The sequence below is a fragment of the Aythya marila genome (genome assembly GCF_965140915.1).
Source record: "Aythya marila genome assembly, chromosome: 4".
NCBI lineage: Eukaryota > Metazoa > Chordata > Aves > Anseriformes > Anatidae > Aythya > Aythya marila.
The window spans coordinates 65,769,952-65,785,140 of NC_139045.1; the positions used below are offsets into that span (position 1 = coordinate 65,769,952).

At 37.4% G+C, this 15,189-nt stretch overlaps 1 protein-coding gene across 4 annotated transcripts in view; it reads right to left on the reverse strand.

Moving 5' to 3' along the window:
* The window catches only part of AFAP1 (actin filament associated protein 1), a 117,763-nt gene that overhangs the window by 49,312 nt on the left and 53,262 nt on the right, over positions 1-15,189 (reverse strand). For all 4 annotated transcript variants that reach the window (XM_082759923.1, XM_082759924.1, XM_082759922.1 and 1 more), the window contains exon 3: positions 10,475-10,572. In XM_082759923.1, the coding sequence (XP_082616049.1) occupies positions 10,475-10,572 (98 nt within the window). The remainder of the gene's footprint in view (positions 1-10,474; positions 10,573-15,189) is intronic.

Genomic DNA, 15,189 nt, shown 5'->3' on the forward strand with positions numbered 1-15,189 from the left:
GTAGTTACATTTATATGCAGTAGGTTATTCTGCCTCACGGGTACATGCTTATGAATTCCCAGTTGGCACAAAGGCAAGGAATAAATCTGTACTTCAGAAGATTGAGCACCAACTTGCCATTGAACACTAAGCTGCCCAGTAAAATTTAGAATTTCCATATGACTAATGAACTGATTTGTGCCTAAACACAAACATTCTTGGCTGGATTGACATTTACACTAATATTATTTCTATATCAAATGATGTAGCAAACTTAGTATGTCACAGTCAATTACAGTTAAGAGACAGCAATTACTGTTATCTGCAGTGTGAACCAAATGAGTTTTCATCACAGACCAGTTTTGCTAGAGAAATTATCTGTCAAATAAGCAAAATGATGAAAAAATACAACTTTTACTGTAGATTCCTTGTGATTCTGCTAAAAAACACAAATTGCAAATCTGCACATCATCACAAAATAAATGAGCCTTTCAAGGTTACCTGCTGCTGTGCAACAGGCGTAAGGGACATTACATAATATTACATGTTAGTTAATATTGGAAAATTGACAGCACGTTGTGAATTTTACCCTACACACCTACACACACAGTCAGGTCTGTGTGCCCTGAATTGTTGGGTACAATAGGGAGAACTTCCTCAAAAGAGTATGCATTTTCCTCTTTCAGGCAGGTGGGCAGAGCCTTGCTCAAGTGAGTCAGGGTCAAGGCTTATTCCTGGGGCAATGCAGATTCATACCACCCCTTTCATAGGACAGATATATTAACATATCTTTGTCTAGCCTTAAACTATTTTCCCTGCCAGGTGTGTAGATGATATATGAAATTCCTATCATTATTAAACCTAATTCACCCAGGAAATACCCATCCTGAGAGTCATTCCAATTTTGACTTGACATAGCAACAAGGTTTCAAAGCTATCTTTTACCAGAAATAAATAAGAGGTTCCAATAAAGATCAGGAAAAAAAAATACTTGTTTTTAGACAAAATGTTATTCAGAAAGAAAGAAAAAAGGAAATGAAACACAAATGGTGCTTGTCTGAATTCGACCCTGCTGGAGCACCAGTTACTTCACGCAGCTGGGGCGGGCTGGGCTGTTCAGCCAATGTCAACACAGATGGAATCCATTGCTGAATTAACCGGCCTTTGGTTTTGAAATGCATTTTGCAGTGCTTGCTATAACAAAGTTGAAAACAATTATAAAAAGATTTCATTTTCACTGAAAATAAATAAATAAATAATATATATATATATAAGAAGAAACAGAAATATCCAACATTGAATACTTTCTGATTAAAGCAGGCTGCTTTAATATTGAAAGAAAATCCAACAGATTAAATACAAAATAAAAATAACTCATTCAAATCTGTATCATAAACAGCTACATCTTCGGGGAGCTATGGAACACGTATATCTTTGAGCATCCAGAAATATAAAAAATACATATGAGCATTTTGATATTACTTAATATTTACAGTGCTTTACTTATTTTACTATTGATAGTTGTATTGCCTAATGTTTTTAACCTGGCAGTTTTTCAGTGGAAGACCTGTGGTTAAGTTATGAATTATGAACTGGAATAATTCTTGATTGAATAATTTTTCATTAGTTTATCTGAAAATAAAAAGTCCATAAAAACACTAAACTATTTACATATCATATAAAAGGATTAAGTCTCAAAACAAAAAAAAAAAAAAAAAAAAAAAAAAACCAACCATAGAACATGTGTAGTTTGAGTGGTATCAGGAGGAAAGACCTGGCAACCTGCAAAGAAAGCATTAGCAAAAATTTCTGCTTTTATTTTTTTACAACAGACCACAGGGAAGAAAATGAGAGAATGCTGCCTTTCAAGAACAAATAATCTTGTTCAATAACAGGAATAAGAACTGAGTTAGAAAAAAAAAACAAAACAAAAAACATTATTTTTTATATCACTGAAGGAAAAGGGACAAAAATGAGTGGGATATTGTTGCCCAGAATAACACCAGTGACACTGAAAAAACAGATAAAGATGTTTGACAGGAGCTGGGTCTGAGACAAAATGAGAGATGGTTTATTTGAAATGAAGACTCATAAGGGGTGATAATTATATTACAGAACTGAGATCTCTGAAGACACTAAAGATTGGGTTGTCCATGGGATGCCCAAAAACAATTTACAGGAGAGATTGCTCAGAGAAAGAAAAAAAGTATCTCCAAATAAGCAATACTTACCTGGACATTAAAACTCACTATTCTACTGGATACTATGACACAGACTTAGTGGAAACATTAATTTTATGGTCTATTATGGTCTACCTCTCCACCTGCCCTTCTGTGTTGCACGGACCACAAATGAACTATTTCTTTCTTTATCCTAGGATAGAAAATACTTCATTTCCCTCTTTTCCCTCTTCTGTCCAGGGGTTACCAAGGTAGGTAATAACTTTTTTTTTTTTTTTTTTTTTTTTTTTTTAGGGATAGTCTATCTGATACCTGCTGAGGATACACTAGCATATAATGTGAAAAGTTGTATAAAAGGCAGAGGAAAAGAAATGTCATCCTCCACAGTTTGAGGTTATAAAAGCACTTTACACCCCAATGAAGCCTTACACTATATAGGAAATAGAAAGAAACACCTCTGTGCATGCAATGATTTAAGATGTGAAAGTTTACTGTGAAAAGCAGTGACTTTAACAGAGGAAAAGACTGTCGGTACACCCATGCTGGAGCCAAGGGCTGCCAGCAATTCCACAGCCATGCTCACACATGTGTTATTAGATCAGCCACCAGTTCAGATCCAGCTGGACTGTAGAGCCAGCTGCTACGTTACCCCTCAATGCTGCAAAGCAGCAACATGACACTGGAAGAGTGGTCACACACTGGTGATGCATAATAAAGCTATTCAGAAGGCAGCAGGCAAATGTGGGCTTTCAAGCAAAGTCTTTGACACATGCACGTGCCATTTGTGCCAGAGCAAGCTTTGAGCTGACCTCCGTACAGCCCTGTGGCATCCTCAGCCTGGGGGGGGAAGAGGGCTCATGCAATTATGATCCCGCTCCCCAGATGTAAAAAAAGTGAATGTCCAGATGGCAAAACAAATTGAGAAATTGAGCACCAATACAATTGGCAAAATTGCTAACGGTACATGTCAACGAGGCTTCATCACACCGCAGTAAAGGCTGGAAATTGGGCATGAGTACTCACCACACACTTGGACTTGGTATGAAAGTCTTTAGAAAAACTCAGAATCACTAAGGCACTAAAAATAAACTGCTGTTTATTGCCAGCACTTGAGGACGTGGATGGACCATGGATTTTTCAGGTCAAAAATGCTGACTACATGGGATATTAAGAGCATGTTGAGCTGTGCAGAAGTGAAATATTAGCCTGAGTGCAAAGATGCAGAAGACAAGGAGAATTCTTCATGTGACCACAGCCTTGTATTCCAAGGTTTCGGTTTTCAAGGTTGACAATTTTTCAGGTTGTCATCTAGACCCTAAGAAACTGGGAGCCAAATAACATGAAAAAAAGTCTAACAATTCAACTTTTCAGACTCTGAGCACATCTGACAAAGGACAGCAAACCAGCCAGCCACATAACAAACAAGTGTGGCTCATAGGACTGGTAAGGAGTAGTAAGAGGCTCTGGTAGTTGTCTCCAAGATGAAATAAGGCTTTTACTACTGCAAAATTATCAGCCAATGGCATTTGGTAGTCTGGTGTTTACAGATACAGAAGAGATGAATGTGCTCAGAGAAGCAATCAGGTGCAGGATTGCGTACTAGTGGAAGTGACCACCAGGCAGAGGATGAACATAAGCACAAGCAAAGCTTGTGTTCAGGATGATTCTGAACAGCGGAAGATTTGAGACAAATAGCAAGGTACAGGCTTTGCACATTGCTCCTGAGAGTGGAAATATGTCTGAGACTGCCTAGGAGTGCGCCTGCTGACGCAGGAGTGAATATCTAATTAAAGGTATCTCTGGAAAAGTGATTAGTATTTACAGTGACTACAGATTCCAGCCTCAAAAACCACAACCTGATGATGGGAAAAGGATCTGAACAGACTTAGTCACAGTTAAAGAATGACTCAAGGCGTCCTGTGGCTCCACAATTTGATCTGAATACTGTCTGGAGAGTACTTACACAGGAATCACACCAGGACCAGAGCTACTTAATTAATTTGCATTTAATTCATTGATATTTAAGATATTAAATAAAACAGAGAAAACTGCAGCACAGGATGAACCATAGAAAGAGTTTCACCCCAAATCTATGGAAGGCAGAAGTGAAAATAAACAGCAGACCCCATGTAAGTAACAGAAGATTTAAAGAAATAAAAAGAAAATGCAAAAAAGAATGAGGCAGAAACACAAACAGGGTATTTCTGTTTCATTCAGATTCTGTAATAAAAGATTATTACACAACTATTTGGAACTGTCACTCAGATTAAACAAAAGTTGTCTCATATCGAGCAAAGGGTCTGGGTGTAGCAAGAAATGGTCTTTAATTAATTCTGAGAAACATTTTCATGTGTATTACATGAGAAAGAAGAAACTGAATTTAAGCAGCACAGAGCCCTCAGTCAGAGGTGGTTATTCTAGCTCAAAGAAGTACCTTAATCCCCAGTCACCTTCCTACTCCACTTTATAAGCTCATCCAGGTGCTTGTGCAGACAAGACAAGCAGCACTGTGAATAATGAAACACCATTTCCTCTGGAGCAATATTCTCTAAGGGCCTAAACTGCATCAAACAAAAACGAGAGACTTTGGTACTTACTGGCCTAATTTCATAACTTCCTTTTACAAAGGTCAAAGACCATGAGCATCTAGTATAGACAGAGAAGCTATAGACATATAGCTTCACAATGATCATAGGAAGAATCTGGTGTAAAAAAGTTCCATCCTACTCTAAGCCCAAAAAGCTCATCCAGTTTAAATGCAAATTCTAGGTAAAGGTTGTTGGGAACAGTCATTTTGTCAGATTAGACATCAAGAAAGCTTTGAAATATTGTGATGGTCACTGTTAAAAAGGCACTGTTATAAAGGTAATTGTTGTAACTAAAACTTTTCTGTGATACCATTTGCAAATGTGATATAAATAATCAACAATAATACACCAACCCTATCCAGAGAAAATGGATATGGCAAATGTGGTGTCCTGCAAGAGAAGATCAACACATGCACAAAAACAACCAACCAAAATAAACAAAAAAAAAAAAGACCAAAAAAAGACCAAACAAACAAACAAAAAAACCACAATGGCTTATTCCTTATTCAATCACATATATAAACACTGGAAATATTCCACAATGAAATCATGCCCTGAGGACAGCTCTTCTGGTCACTTCTGGTCAAACTAGAATATGAAACTAGAGCATAGGAGAAATACAGATAATGGAAACTAGTTCAGCAGGATCAAACTATACTTCAAAACAGAAACTAACAGAGCCTGTCTTACATGAAATGTATAGAAATGAAACCTGAGAAGAATATGACTGTGATTTCAAATGACAAAGGATTTACCAAAGTGAGGAAAAAAAACCTACTTAGACATAAGGACAATGGCTGACAATGAACATGGTGGAACAGCCTTTTGAATTGAAATAGTGGTTTAAAGAAACCTAAAATGGTAAGAAATAGATTTTAAGTTTCTGAAAGAGCTTATGTGTTAATTACCCGCAGTAAGAGCAACTGGACTCAATAATCAAAAAGGACCTTCTAGTTGTTCCTTCATTACTGAAGGTCTTGTTCATTCAGATTGAAGCTACTGGCCAGCTCTGAAAGAAACAATTGAGTTTCTTGTTGAATTGTTTATTTTTGCTTCTAAAAATTTTTTACGAGGAAAAAAAGCTCCAAAGCCAACACTATTTTAAGATTATTTTTTAAAGTACTGAGAATAACAACTGATTTCCAGTATCAGAAGAAAAAAAAAAACAAGATGAAACAAAGATTCCTAAGTACCCACCTGGTACACAAGCCTCTTGCTTTTGCTGTCACAAGCCTAACTGCACATTTGAGAAAATCTTGAAGACTGGCACTTTTTGTTTGTTTGTTTGAAGAATGATTAATACAACTGATGATATATCACCTTAAAAATCCTTTTGATTTCAGGATGATTTTTTCTTCTCCAAGGACGCTATTTCCTTTCAGCATTTTCTAATAAATATCTGAGAGTATACCTGACAGGCAGCCAGATAAAGGGGGGCTGTCATATCACTTCTCCTCAATAGGAAGCCCATTTATATGAAACACTCCTACAGTGTGACTGTGTATGTTGCAAGAAAGGGTTGGAGGAAGATGACCTATGCTTTTGATTTATATCTACAGGGGTTCTGGCATCTTGCTGGACACTTGTTGCGGTTAAATAATTATTAAATTGACAATATTCCAGGAAAAACAAAACATATATCCAATTTTACTGTGAAAATCATGCAAAAGAGCTAAGGGTGCTGTTCGTATTTGATTTTCTTGGACTGCACAATGTGCTGAAATCACTGAATGTCAGATGTACTACGACAACCAAATGCTTGGAGGCTAGAAGTATTCTGTCACTGTCATACTGTGGATAATTTATGCCAGTATTCCTCCGGCACGTCAGAGCAGCAGGACATAGCGGATATTATTCTGTTGCCTCAGTGTAAAATGGACTTCAAGGCAACTTGGTGATAGCGCAGTGATGGGATCCTAGTTATTAAACCCTGGCAGCACTGTGAGGGCTACACACAGAGTATTAACTTTCTTATTGCTCCAAATCCCCCACTGCTGCCTGTCCTTTCACTGCAGGGATATATCATAAAAGTGAGTGCTGATTTGGAGAGGGAGAAAGCAGGCTAAAAGAATGGAGAAGCATCTCAACTTTATTTCAAAAGATGATCTTCTCTCTCATATCCAAGTAAGAGTTGACTCAGACATGCCTCTCATGGTCATGTTTTTTATCTGAAGCTTTTACTTTGCTGGCCATCTGAAGGAGCTGTCTGCATGGGCTAAAGCATGGGAGGATTTGTGCTTTCTAAGCCTGACAGAAAGTCTGCTAGACCAGATGTGGGCAAGGGAATGTATACAGACAAAGAATTTCTAAGAGAGTATGTGATTTATTCAAGTACATGTAAGGTCCAATTTTGTCCCTGGATTTTAAGACCTGGTCCAAAGCCCACTGAGTCCAGGAAAATTCTCTGGGCTTTAACACATTTTAATAACTGGAGACTTCACTTTAAATATTAACAACATGTCTCTAAATAAAATGAATTTTATGATCTTTGTTCATAGGCTGATGAATAATAACAAAACTGATATAAGATTTGGCCTGAGCAAATATGCAGGTCTATTTACAGATCTGAAAAGGAAACCTCGCACAGCACCTGCCCACACATAATTCTGGCTCCTGGCACTACTTTAAGGAGGATTGAATTCCTTCCCACCCACACATCTTTACATAAGTAAAAGCTTAAACATCAATTCAGACTAAACATTTTTGAATGCACAATCCCTTGAGTGCCATAAAAAGAAACAGTGGTGTAAATGAAACTTTAATTTTCCAGCATGCTCAATAACTGATGTGCTAAAAACTTAGATTTTAAACAGTGCATAGCTTATTTAAAGTTATTGATTTCCACTTCCAGTAAATTGCTGTGTTCCAGCAGCATATTGTGTTTCTACCGGAGGCTGAGACCAACTGGAAGAACCTGGTCTCTGTGCTGAATGGTCGACAAAAGGAGGTGACATGTAATATGACTTCTAACTTGCAATGTGAAGAAGGGCACCTTGGAGCAGAATTTCCTATCCTCAGGTGAGCCCAATGGTTTCCTTTCTCCAGGCTTTCTTCTTCTGTGAAAAGTCTTTATGAAAGGCAGGACATCGGTGTCACTGAGCAATGTAATTATGTACAATTTCTATAGAGATTGACAGCATCATCTACCCATTTTTAGGAGCCTGTTGATTAAGAGATTAAAAATCACTATGCAGGAGCTTTAATGGAAGGGAAAAATAGATCTTAGCCACTATCACGGATGTCCAGCCTGGTGTACAAAGAAAGATGATGCAACAGTCTCTGGTCATATCTAATTATAATGAGGGTCTACCAAAGAAGCCTCTAGCAGTGAAAGGTTTAAAAAAAAAAAATCAATTCCATTGTCTCAACATAACTTCAGGATAATTTTTTAACAGTCAAATTGGGGTTTGAGCTTGCACCAGTGTTCAAAAGTCAAAAAGCTGATAGTTTTGCCCTTCCCTTCTGGCTCCACCTGATCTTTTGCAGGACAACAGCAGTCTGTCATCTCTTTCACAAATTATGATCTCATAGTGTCTTAAAATAACACCACTCGTAACCTATATTTGGATAACAGAAGACAAAAAGAAGCCTGGAACATTTTCCAGCTGATCTCAAAGTGGTACCAACACCAGAAATGGAGGCACGGACCACCATTGCCTGACAGCATCAATAGGATTACAGGAAAAGTGGCCAAAATGAGCTTCCACCACTACAGAAAAAAAAAAAAAAAAAAAAACAGTTCAGCTTCATAACTTCACCAAGATGCCGAGATGGAAGGACCTGCAGTGTTACTCTCAGGTCAGAGGGAAGGGCCATGTCCCAACTCCACTTTGTCAGACTCAAAATAGCAAGAACATGCCCCAGATCAACCATCTCTAATTCTGTCAATTTCCACATTAATTAATCACTGTATCTCAGAGAACTATTTTTGTTACTTTGAAATCCAAACTGAATAAAACTCCTGCAAAACAGCAGTGACCTACTGGACCAAATTCATACCTCACTACATTTCGTTCAGTGAAGCAGCACCAACTTTAAGGGAATTTTCATGTCAGTATATGAGAAAGGAAATGTAGGTCAGTTGTCTTTAGAACAACAATTTGACTCTTCAGAGGCAATTTATTAAACTGAACCTACACAAATATGAAAGAATGAGGAACTCAATTGGCTTGAGTTTATGAAGCTTGAACCTACAGTCTACATTTCAAAGTCATGTGTATTTTGCATAATTTTCCTCCTTCTCATCAACAACTTGCCTTGTAATTTATGCTACATGCATCTTGAATTAAAGAAAAAAAAATCATTTTCAGGCACTGTTAACCATGAAATGGATTCTCAAGGTTTCCCTGCATATTAATAAGACCACTTTTGCATCCACTCAAATCTGTGCATAATGATTTTCTAACATTCATTTTACTTGAATTCTGATACAATATGTATGGCTCTCAAAATGGATGTTTCTAGCACAAACATTCCCTTTCTATAATGGTTTGAGAATACTTCTTTACATTACATAGAATTGAAATTTAAAAAAGAAAGAAATCTTGTTCCAGGTCACAAATCAGCAGCTGGCAGCACTTAGAAACAAACTATGGTTAAGATATTTTATATAACATCCCTTTTTATTTTTAATTTGTTCAGCAGTATCTAGTATTATTCACTTTCAAAAGGATGGCCAAGAGTTTGATCTGATAAGTTAGTACTTATCTTCACAAGTTGTTATTGGCTTATGAAATAGGGAAGCTGCTTAAACATCTGGGCAGAGATGCAAAAACAGAGTAACACATTAAAATGAAGAAGAATGCTTTCAGTTTTTTGGAGTCTTCTGCCTCCATAATGAGAAGACAGACTGCTAATCTGTAAACTGCACATGTACTTCATGCCTCAGACGAATGAAGGCCTCCTCGGTACAGCTTTAGACTGTCCTTATCAATACATACACTTTTCCACAAATTAATAAAAAGATGGATAATTCATCAGTATTAAGGCTAAGACTATGTTAACCTTTCAACAGGATAGACCATTATTTGCATATGCTTCTCTGAAAAAAAAAAATAAAAAAATATGTTGCAAATGTTTTCTTCAAATCTAAAATAGTAACAGAGCGGTAACAGAGGAGAATTAAAACTTGTTCATAGTTTACTGTTTAATAAGACAGCTGCTCCCAACTGCAGGAATTGAATTTGCAGCCAGTAAACATATAAACATCACTAAGAACTTAAACTGCTGCTTGTTCTGCAGGGAATTTCTTACCAAGAGACCAAGCACAGAAGGGCACCAAGGACTTTACGAAAAAAAGAAGCATTCTTTCTGGACTTTAAAACTCTACATTTCTTAATTCATGAATGTTCTCATAAGACTTGATCCAGGAAAAGCTGGTCCTTAAAATCATAAGAAACTGGCTAGGACCCATGATCTCCACAAGACAGGCCAATCTCTGAATACAGCATTAAGTTGCTTGGGCTTTTGCTGCTCTAATTCTGAAAACTGCCAAGGACTGCAGTTCCACAGCTCTTGCAGGTGACCTGTTCTTTGGTTTATTTCACCACAGGGGATTTTTTGCCTTCTCTTCGGCAAGTTGATCCAAATTTCCTCAACCAGAGTGGAGCTGAGAGGAATAATCATTTCCTTGGACACACAGGCTCCTTCCCTTTGTAAGCATTTCTGCTAGTGCTTACCACTAAAATATTCTCTCATATATATTTATGTACTTAAATTAACACTCACCAGCCACTGCTGAGGTATTTCTGGCAGAGGCATTTGAGGAGGTGCTGGCAAACTGTTGGCAACTTCCGTTTTCTGCACATGTTCTTTTATTTCAAAACCTGTGGAAGAGCAAAACATGTCACTTAATGCTTAGGTGGATACAAATGAGACATTTTTTTCTACATGAGGATACTACCATCACACACTGGAATCTGACATGTAGTCCTGCTCACAACCTACCTCCTAAACCTGTTTACTGAGGAAGAACTGGAAGAATGGTAGGAATTCAGGAATTTAATCAAGCAGAACAAACACATACTTACTATATACGATAATGACATAAATGATATTTGGATTAACAAATACCAGACAGAGAAAAAATTTACAGGAAATCGTGCTGAACTGCCTATCCATCTGGAACTGAAAGACATAAAATTCAAACAATTTGCCTGGCATCTATTACAGAGATAAAACCATTGATGAGGGGAAGATAGCATTCTTGTGAATGTCTGAATGGCAACATGGAGCAAATTAAACAGGGTCCCCGCCCTCCCTGGGGAAAGAGGAGTGACTACTTCCACGTTTTCTTGGCATAATCATTTAAATCCCAGTCGAACACACTTCACGGTATTGTTTATTTTTCTAAAAATCAAAAGCAAGATTAGGGTGCATCTCAATGCTCTGACAAAAAAATCAGTCAATAGGATGGATGTACCCTGTGCACATCTAGACTGAATTTAGCTCCTCATGTTTAGATAAGTTGGTCAAGATCACATAATTTTCAAAAATATAATCAATGATGAAATGTTTCTAGTCATAATAACCCAGTCTACTGGCTGTGAAGTCCTGGATTGAAAATCAACACTGATAAAATAAACTGCCTCTAAGGGCCATAGAATCTTCTTTCTTCCTACAAAAGAAGAGGTGATTAGTCTTGAGAAACATTCCTTTTTTTTTTTTTCTTTTTTTTTTGATATAACTTTCATTTGTTATTCTTTATGTAGGATCAATTCATTCTATGACTGCTATCCATATCCAAGTCCCCCATACAATCAAAAGTCAAATATGAAGTACATTTTACTGGGGAAAAAAAAAATGTTTTCTAAGTGGGTTCTACTACTTCTGTAAATCTAGTTTCTCCCCAAAACTATGTTTGGTGAAGCACGAACCTGCTCTTCTAATATTTGTATTCTTCTACCAAACTACACAACAAAGCATTATAGATTTATAACAGCAAGACCCTTTAAGGAAAACAGGCAACAGTGATGGTCATATTAAATGACTGAATCTATTAACAGTTCTTACTCCAAAATAAACTGTTTGTGTCTTTGCCTTTTAGAAGTCTGAGTTTCAGAAGGAAAAGCCAAGTGTTTTCTCCAGGCCTACAGTACATTGGGCATACCAAGATTCAGGAAGAAAAACAAAGTTTATAGTTTTGCCAGCTCATCAGAGTAACCACTGATTTGGACATGGTGCAGGCTAAGGCCCAGCAACCTGAATAATATATCTGACTGGCCCAGTACGCTCTGGTTGGTGGACACGAAGTGAAGATAATGGTGTGCATTTAGGAAATACATAACACAAGGCAAAAGATTTCTGAAGAATTCCACAAGTAAGAACTTACTGAAAAGAAAGCTACAGTTTAAAGTGTTTTACCAAAATCCAACTTTATAATAATTTCCACACCTTTACAAAGAAAAACTTAATTGTTAACTTCCAGATGTTAGAAAGAATCCAGGCAGTTCCCAGCTGCACTGATCCTTCATTGCCTTTCCCTGTTGTTCTTAAATGGTTTGCTTCAGCAATCGAAATACACTGTTGGATTCAGGCAGTTGATTTTTGCAAATGCCTATAAAGAGTCTGAACTCAGCACAGACCTCAGGCCTGTGAAACCATGCCAGCGATCTGAGAGCTCTCATGGAGTTATGTGGGTGGAGTAAAGCAACATCTTGAAAAACAGACTCGGAATGACAGTTCAGCTCAGTTACAGAGTACTGAGGGTTTATGTGCCTTTCACTGCTTTTAATTTTAATGAAGAGATTAATAGTTTCAAAGGAATGGGAGTACTGAATGTTACAGCTGATAAAAAAAGCAGCAGGGTCATCTCCGTTAATGTGCATGACTCCCTCTGTAGTTTCACACACACTTTAAGCTGGAATGAATGGCTGAGCTCCCAAGGAGGCAGCACCGCTCCTTCCTTGCCTTGTTCCTGTCCCTGCACCAACCTCTCCTTTGTGCCAGCGTAAGCATGTGTGTGGCCTCAGGTTGAACCAGAGCAGTGAACTGACACTGGTTAGGAATAAACCAGAAAAAAAAAAAAAAAAAAAAAAAAAAGCAAATAATGCTTGTGCTAGCAGAAAGGAAGCTGCAGTACACGATGAGCAAGAATGAGTAGCCTGGGGAGAGAAATAAGATGCTGTTTTTAGAGGCCATGCTGGCTTAAACTCTATTTAAATTGTAGCTCCATAAACTAGAGTTTATAGACATATGAAGTACAGTCCTATGACCTCTTGCTTAACTGAGCTATAGGACTTCCTTGAATTAATTCTTGTTTGAACTAGAGCATATCTTTTAGCAAAATATTCCATCTTGATAAAATGCCAACAATGGCATGCAGACACTAAGTTCTTCCATTAGTTCATATCGTCAATGCTCAAAACATGTGCTTTATTTCCACTTTGAAATAAACATCCAGCAACTGCACACTGCTTTTTTGTTGTGTAAGTCTAAGAGCTCAATCTCAGCCGTCACTTTTCTACATCAAGATTAATTATGATACCTCCTTTAAGGATAATTTGAACACCTATTTCTGGACCTTCTATCACTTTTATGACTTCCGTTTGACATGTCTAAACTGTATCTCCTTGAATACACGCAGTGGAAGTGGGTATAAAGTTCCAGTAACTGAACCAAGCTCTTCCACTTAATATATGGATCTTGTATGGATCTTGTTAATGGATTGTTCCCGTATTATAACATGCAATGGATCTTGTTACAGATCCTGAAATAGGCTCTAAAACCTACGATATAGGTGCTGAAAGGTGGAAAACTATGGGCCTTGGTTCTTTTTATCATCACCCACATCTATAGTCATAAATTAAACGTGTCTGGGAAGATGCTCTAATACAGAGAAAGCCATATCCATAAGTTTAACATCTCTCACCCTCAAAGCCAGGGTGGAGGACAATTTTGGACAATTTTGAACTGGATGGACAATTTTGAACTGTTTGCTAGGCATAGATCTTTGCCTGTGATAACTCCCAAATCACACCTAAGAACTGATAATGGAAGAACTGAATGGAAAATGCGTCAGTAAAGGCCAAACTCATGCCAAGTACCACTCCATAATTTCACAGTGTCAATGCTTGAGTTGCAGGGTCCAAAAATGTACCCAGCACTGTTTAATTTCCTATAACAGCTATAGTTTTATGTCCTGAAAAACCATCCACAATCCAGAAAAGATATAACAATCTTTCTTTTCTGTGTTTGCACATTCACATTCTGCGAATGCTGACTTTTTGAGAAAGTCATTTTTTTTTAAATAAATCTAGTTGTAAAAATTAAAAGAAAAACATACACTGTCAGGTCAGAATTGTTGAAGTTATTTTGAACTGTAAAACGTATCAAATTGCAAGTTCTTACCTACAGTTTTTCGTTTTAAGAAGTGCAGGGTATTTTGATCAGCTTTTGGAGCACAAAGCGTCCTTCCACAACATGTGAAATTGTTACCTGCTTCCTTCTGCTATTAGTAAGGTAAAAAATAATGATGGGTCCTTAAGAATGTGAAAACAGAAGGAAGGACAATCATCATTTTACAGCTCTTAGACAGTTGCTCTTAGAATCATTATGGTTGAAAAAGACCTCCAAGATCACCTGGTCCAACTGTTTCCCTATCACCAAATATTACTCACAAAACCATCTTCCTAAGTGTCACATCTAAGCTGATCTCCTTGAACTTGAATCCTGTAGCAAGTGCAATTTTTTTACATTTCTTCACTGCATCAAAAAAAAAACACCATATCTTTTTTAGCACGGCAGAAGAAAGCTAAGAAATGCAGCCACTTGCAAAGTGGCATTTTTCTTCAAAACACTCTAGTATTTTTAAAAATCTAAACAACGGGGGTTTACAGCTACAGCATTTCTGTCAAATGCTGGAGAGACAGAGAGGTCTCATAGTTCTGATGCCTCCTTATACAAAATGAAATTTTGTAAGGAAATATACAAGTACTGTTAGGAAAAATAGTGAGGAACATTCTTTGTAAAAGCACCGTTGAAAGGCTGATGTATATAGTCAATCATTCATGCTGCATTCAGTTCCATAATCTTGATGGAGATAAAAGCGATTGTGCAATCAAAATGGTTTTAGGAAGACAAAGGGTAAGTGAATATTACTCTACTTGCAAAATGCAAACCAAACATGTTGACAGCCATTTCCTAGTTCTGCCTTGGCACTCCTGTATCAGTCATGCACTGGAGTCCACTTCAAAATCAAGCTCTTTGTTGGATTTGGGTCATATGGCAGAGATGTAGCATGCAGCACCATGCGCATGTGGCTGGCACTCCTTTACTTTTGCATCAAAACTAACAAATAGAATTGCTGCCACAAATAAAATGAAGTAACTTCAACGGAGATGAAAACATTCATCTATCATGTTATTTTGTGGCTGGATTCACCCATGTGCAATGAAATTACTTCCTTTATGTCTTTTGCTATATTTTACTGTTGACTGTGAAGG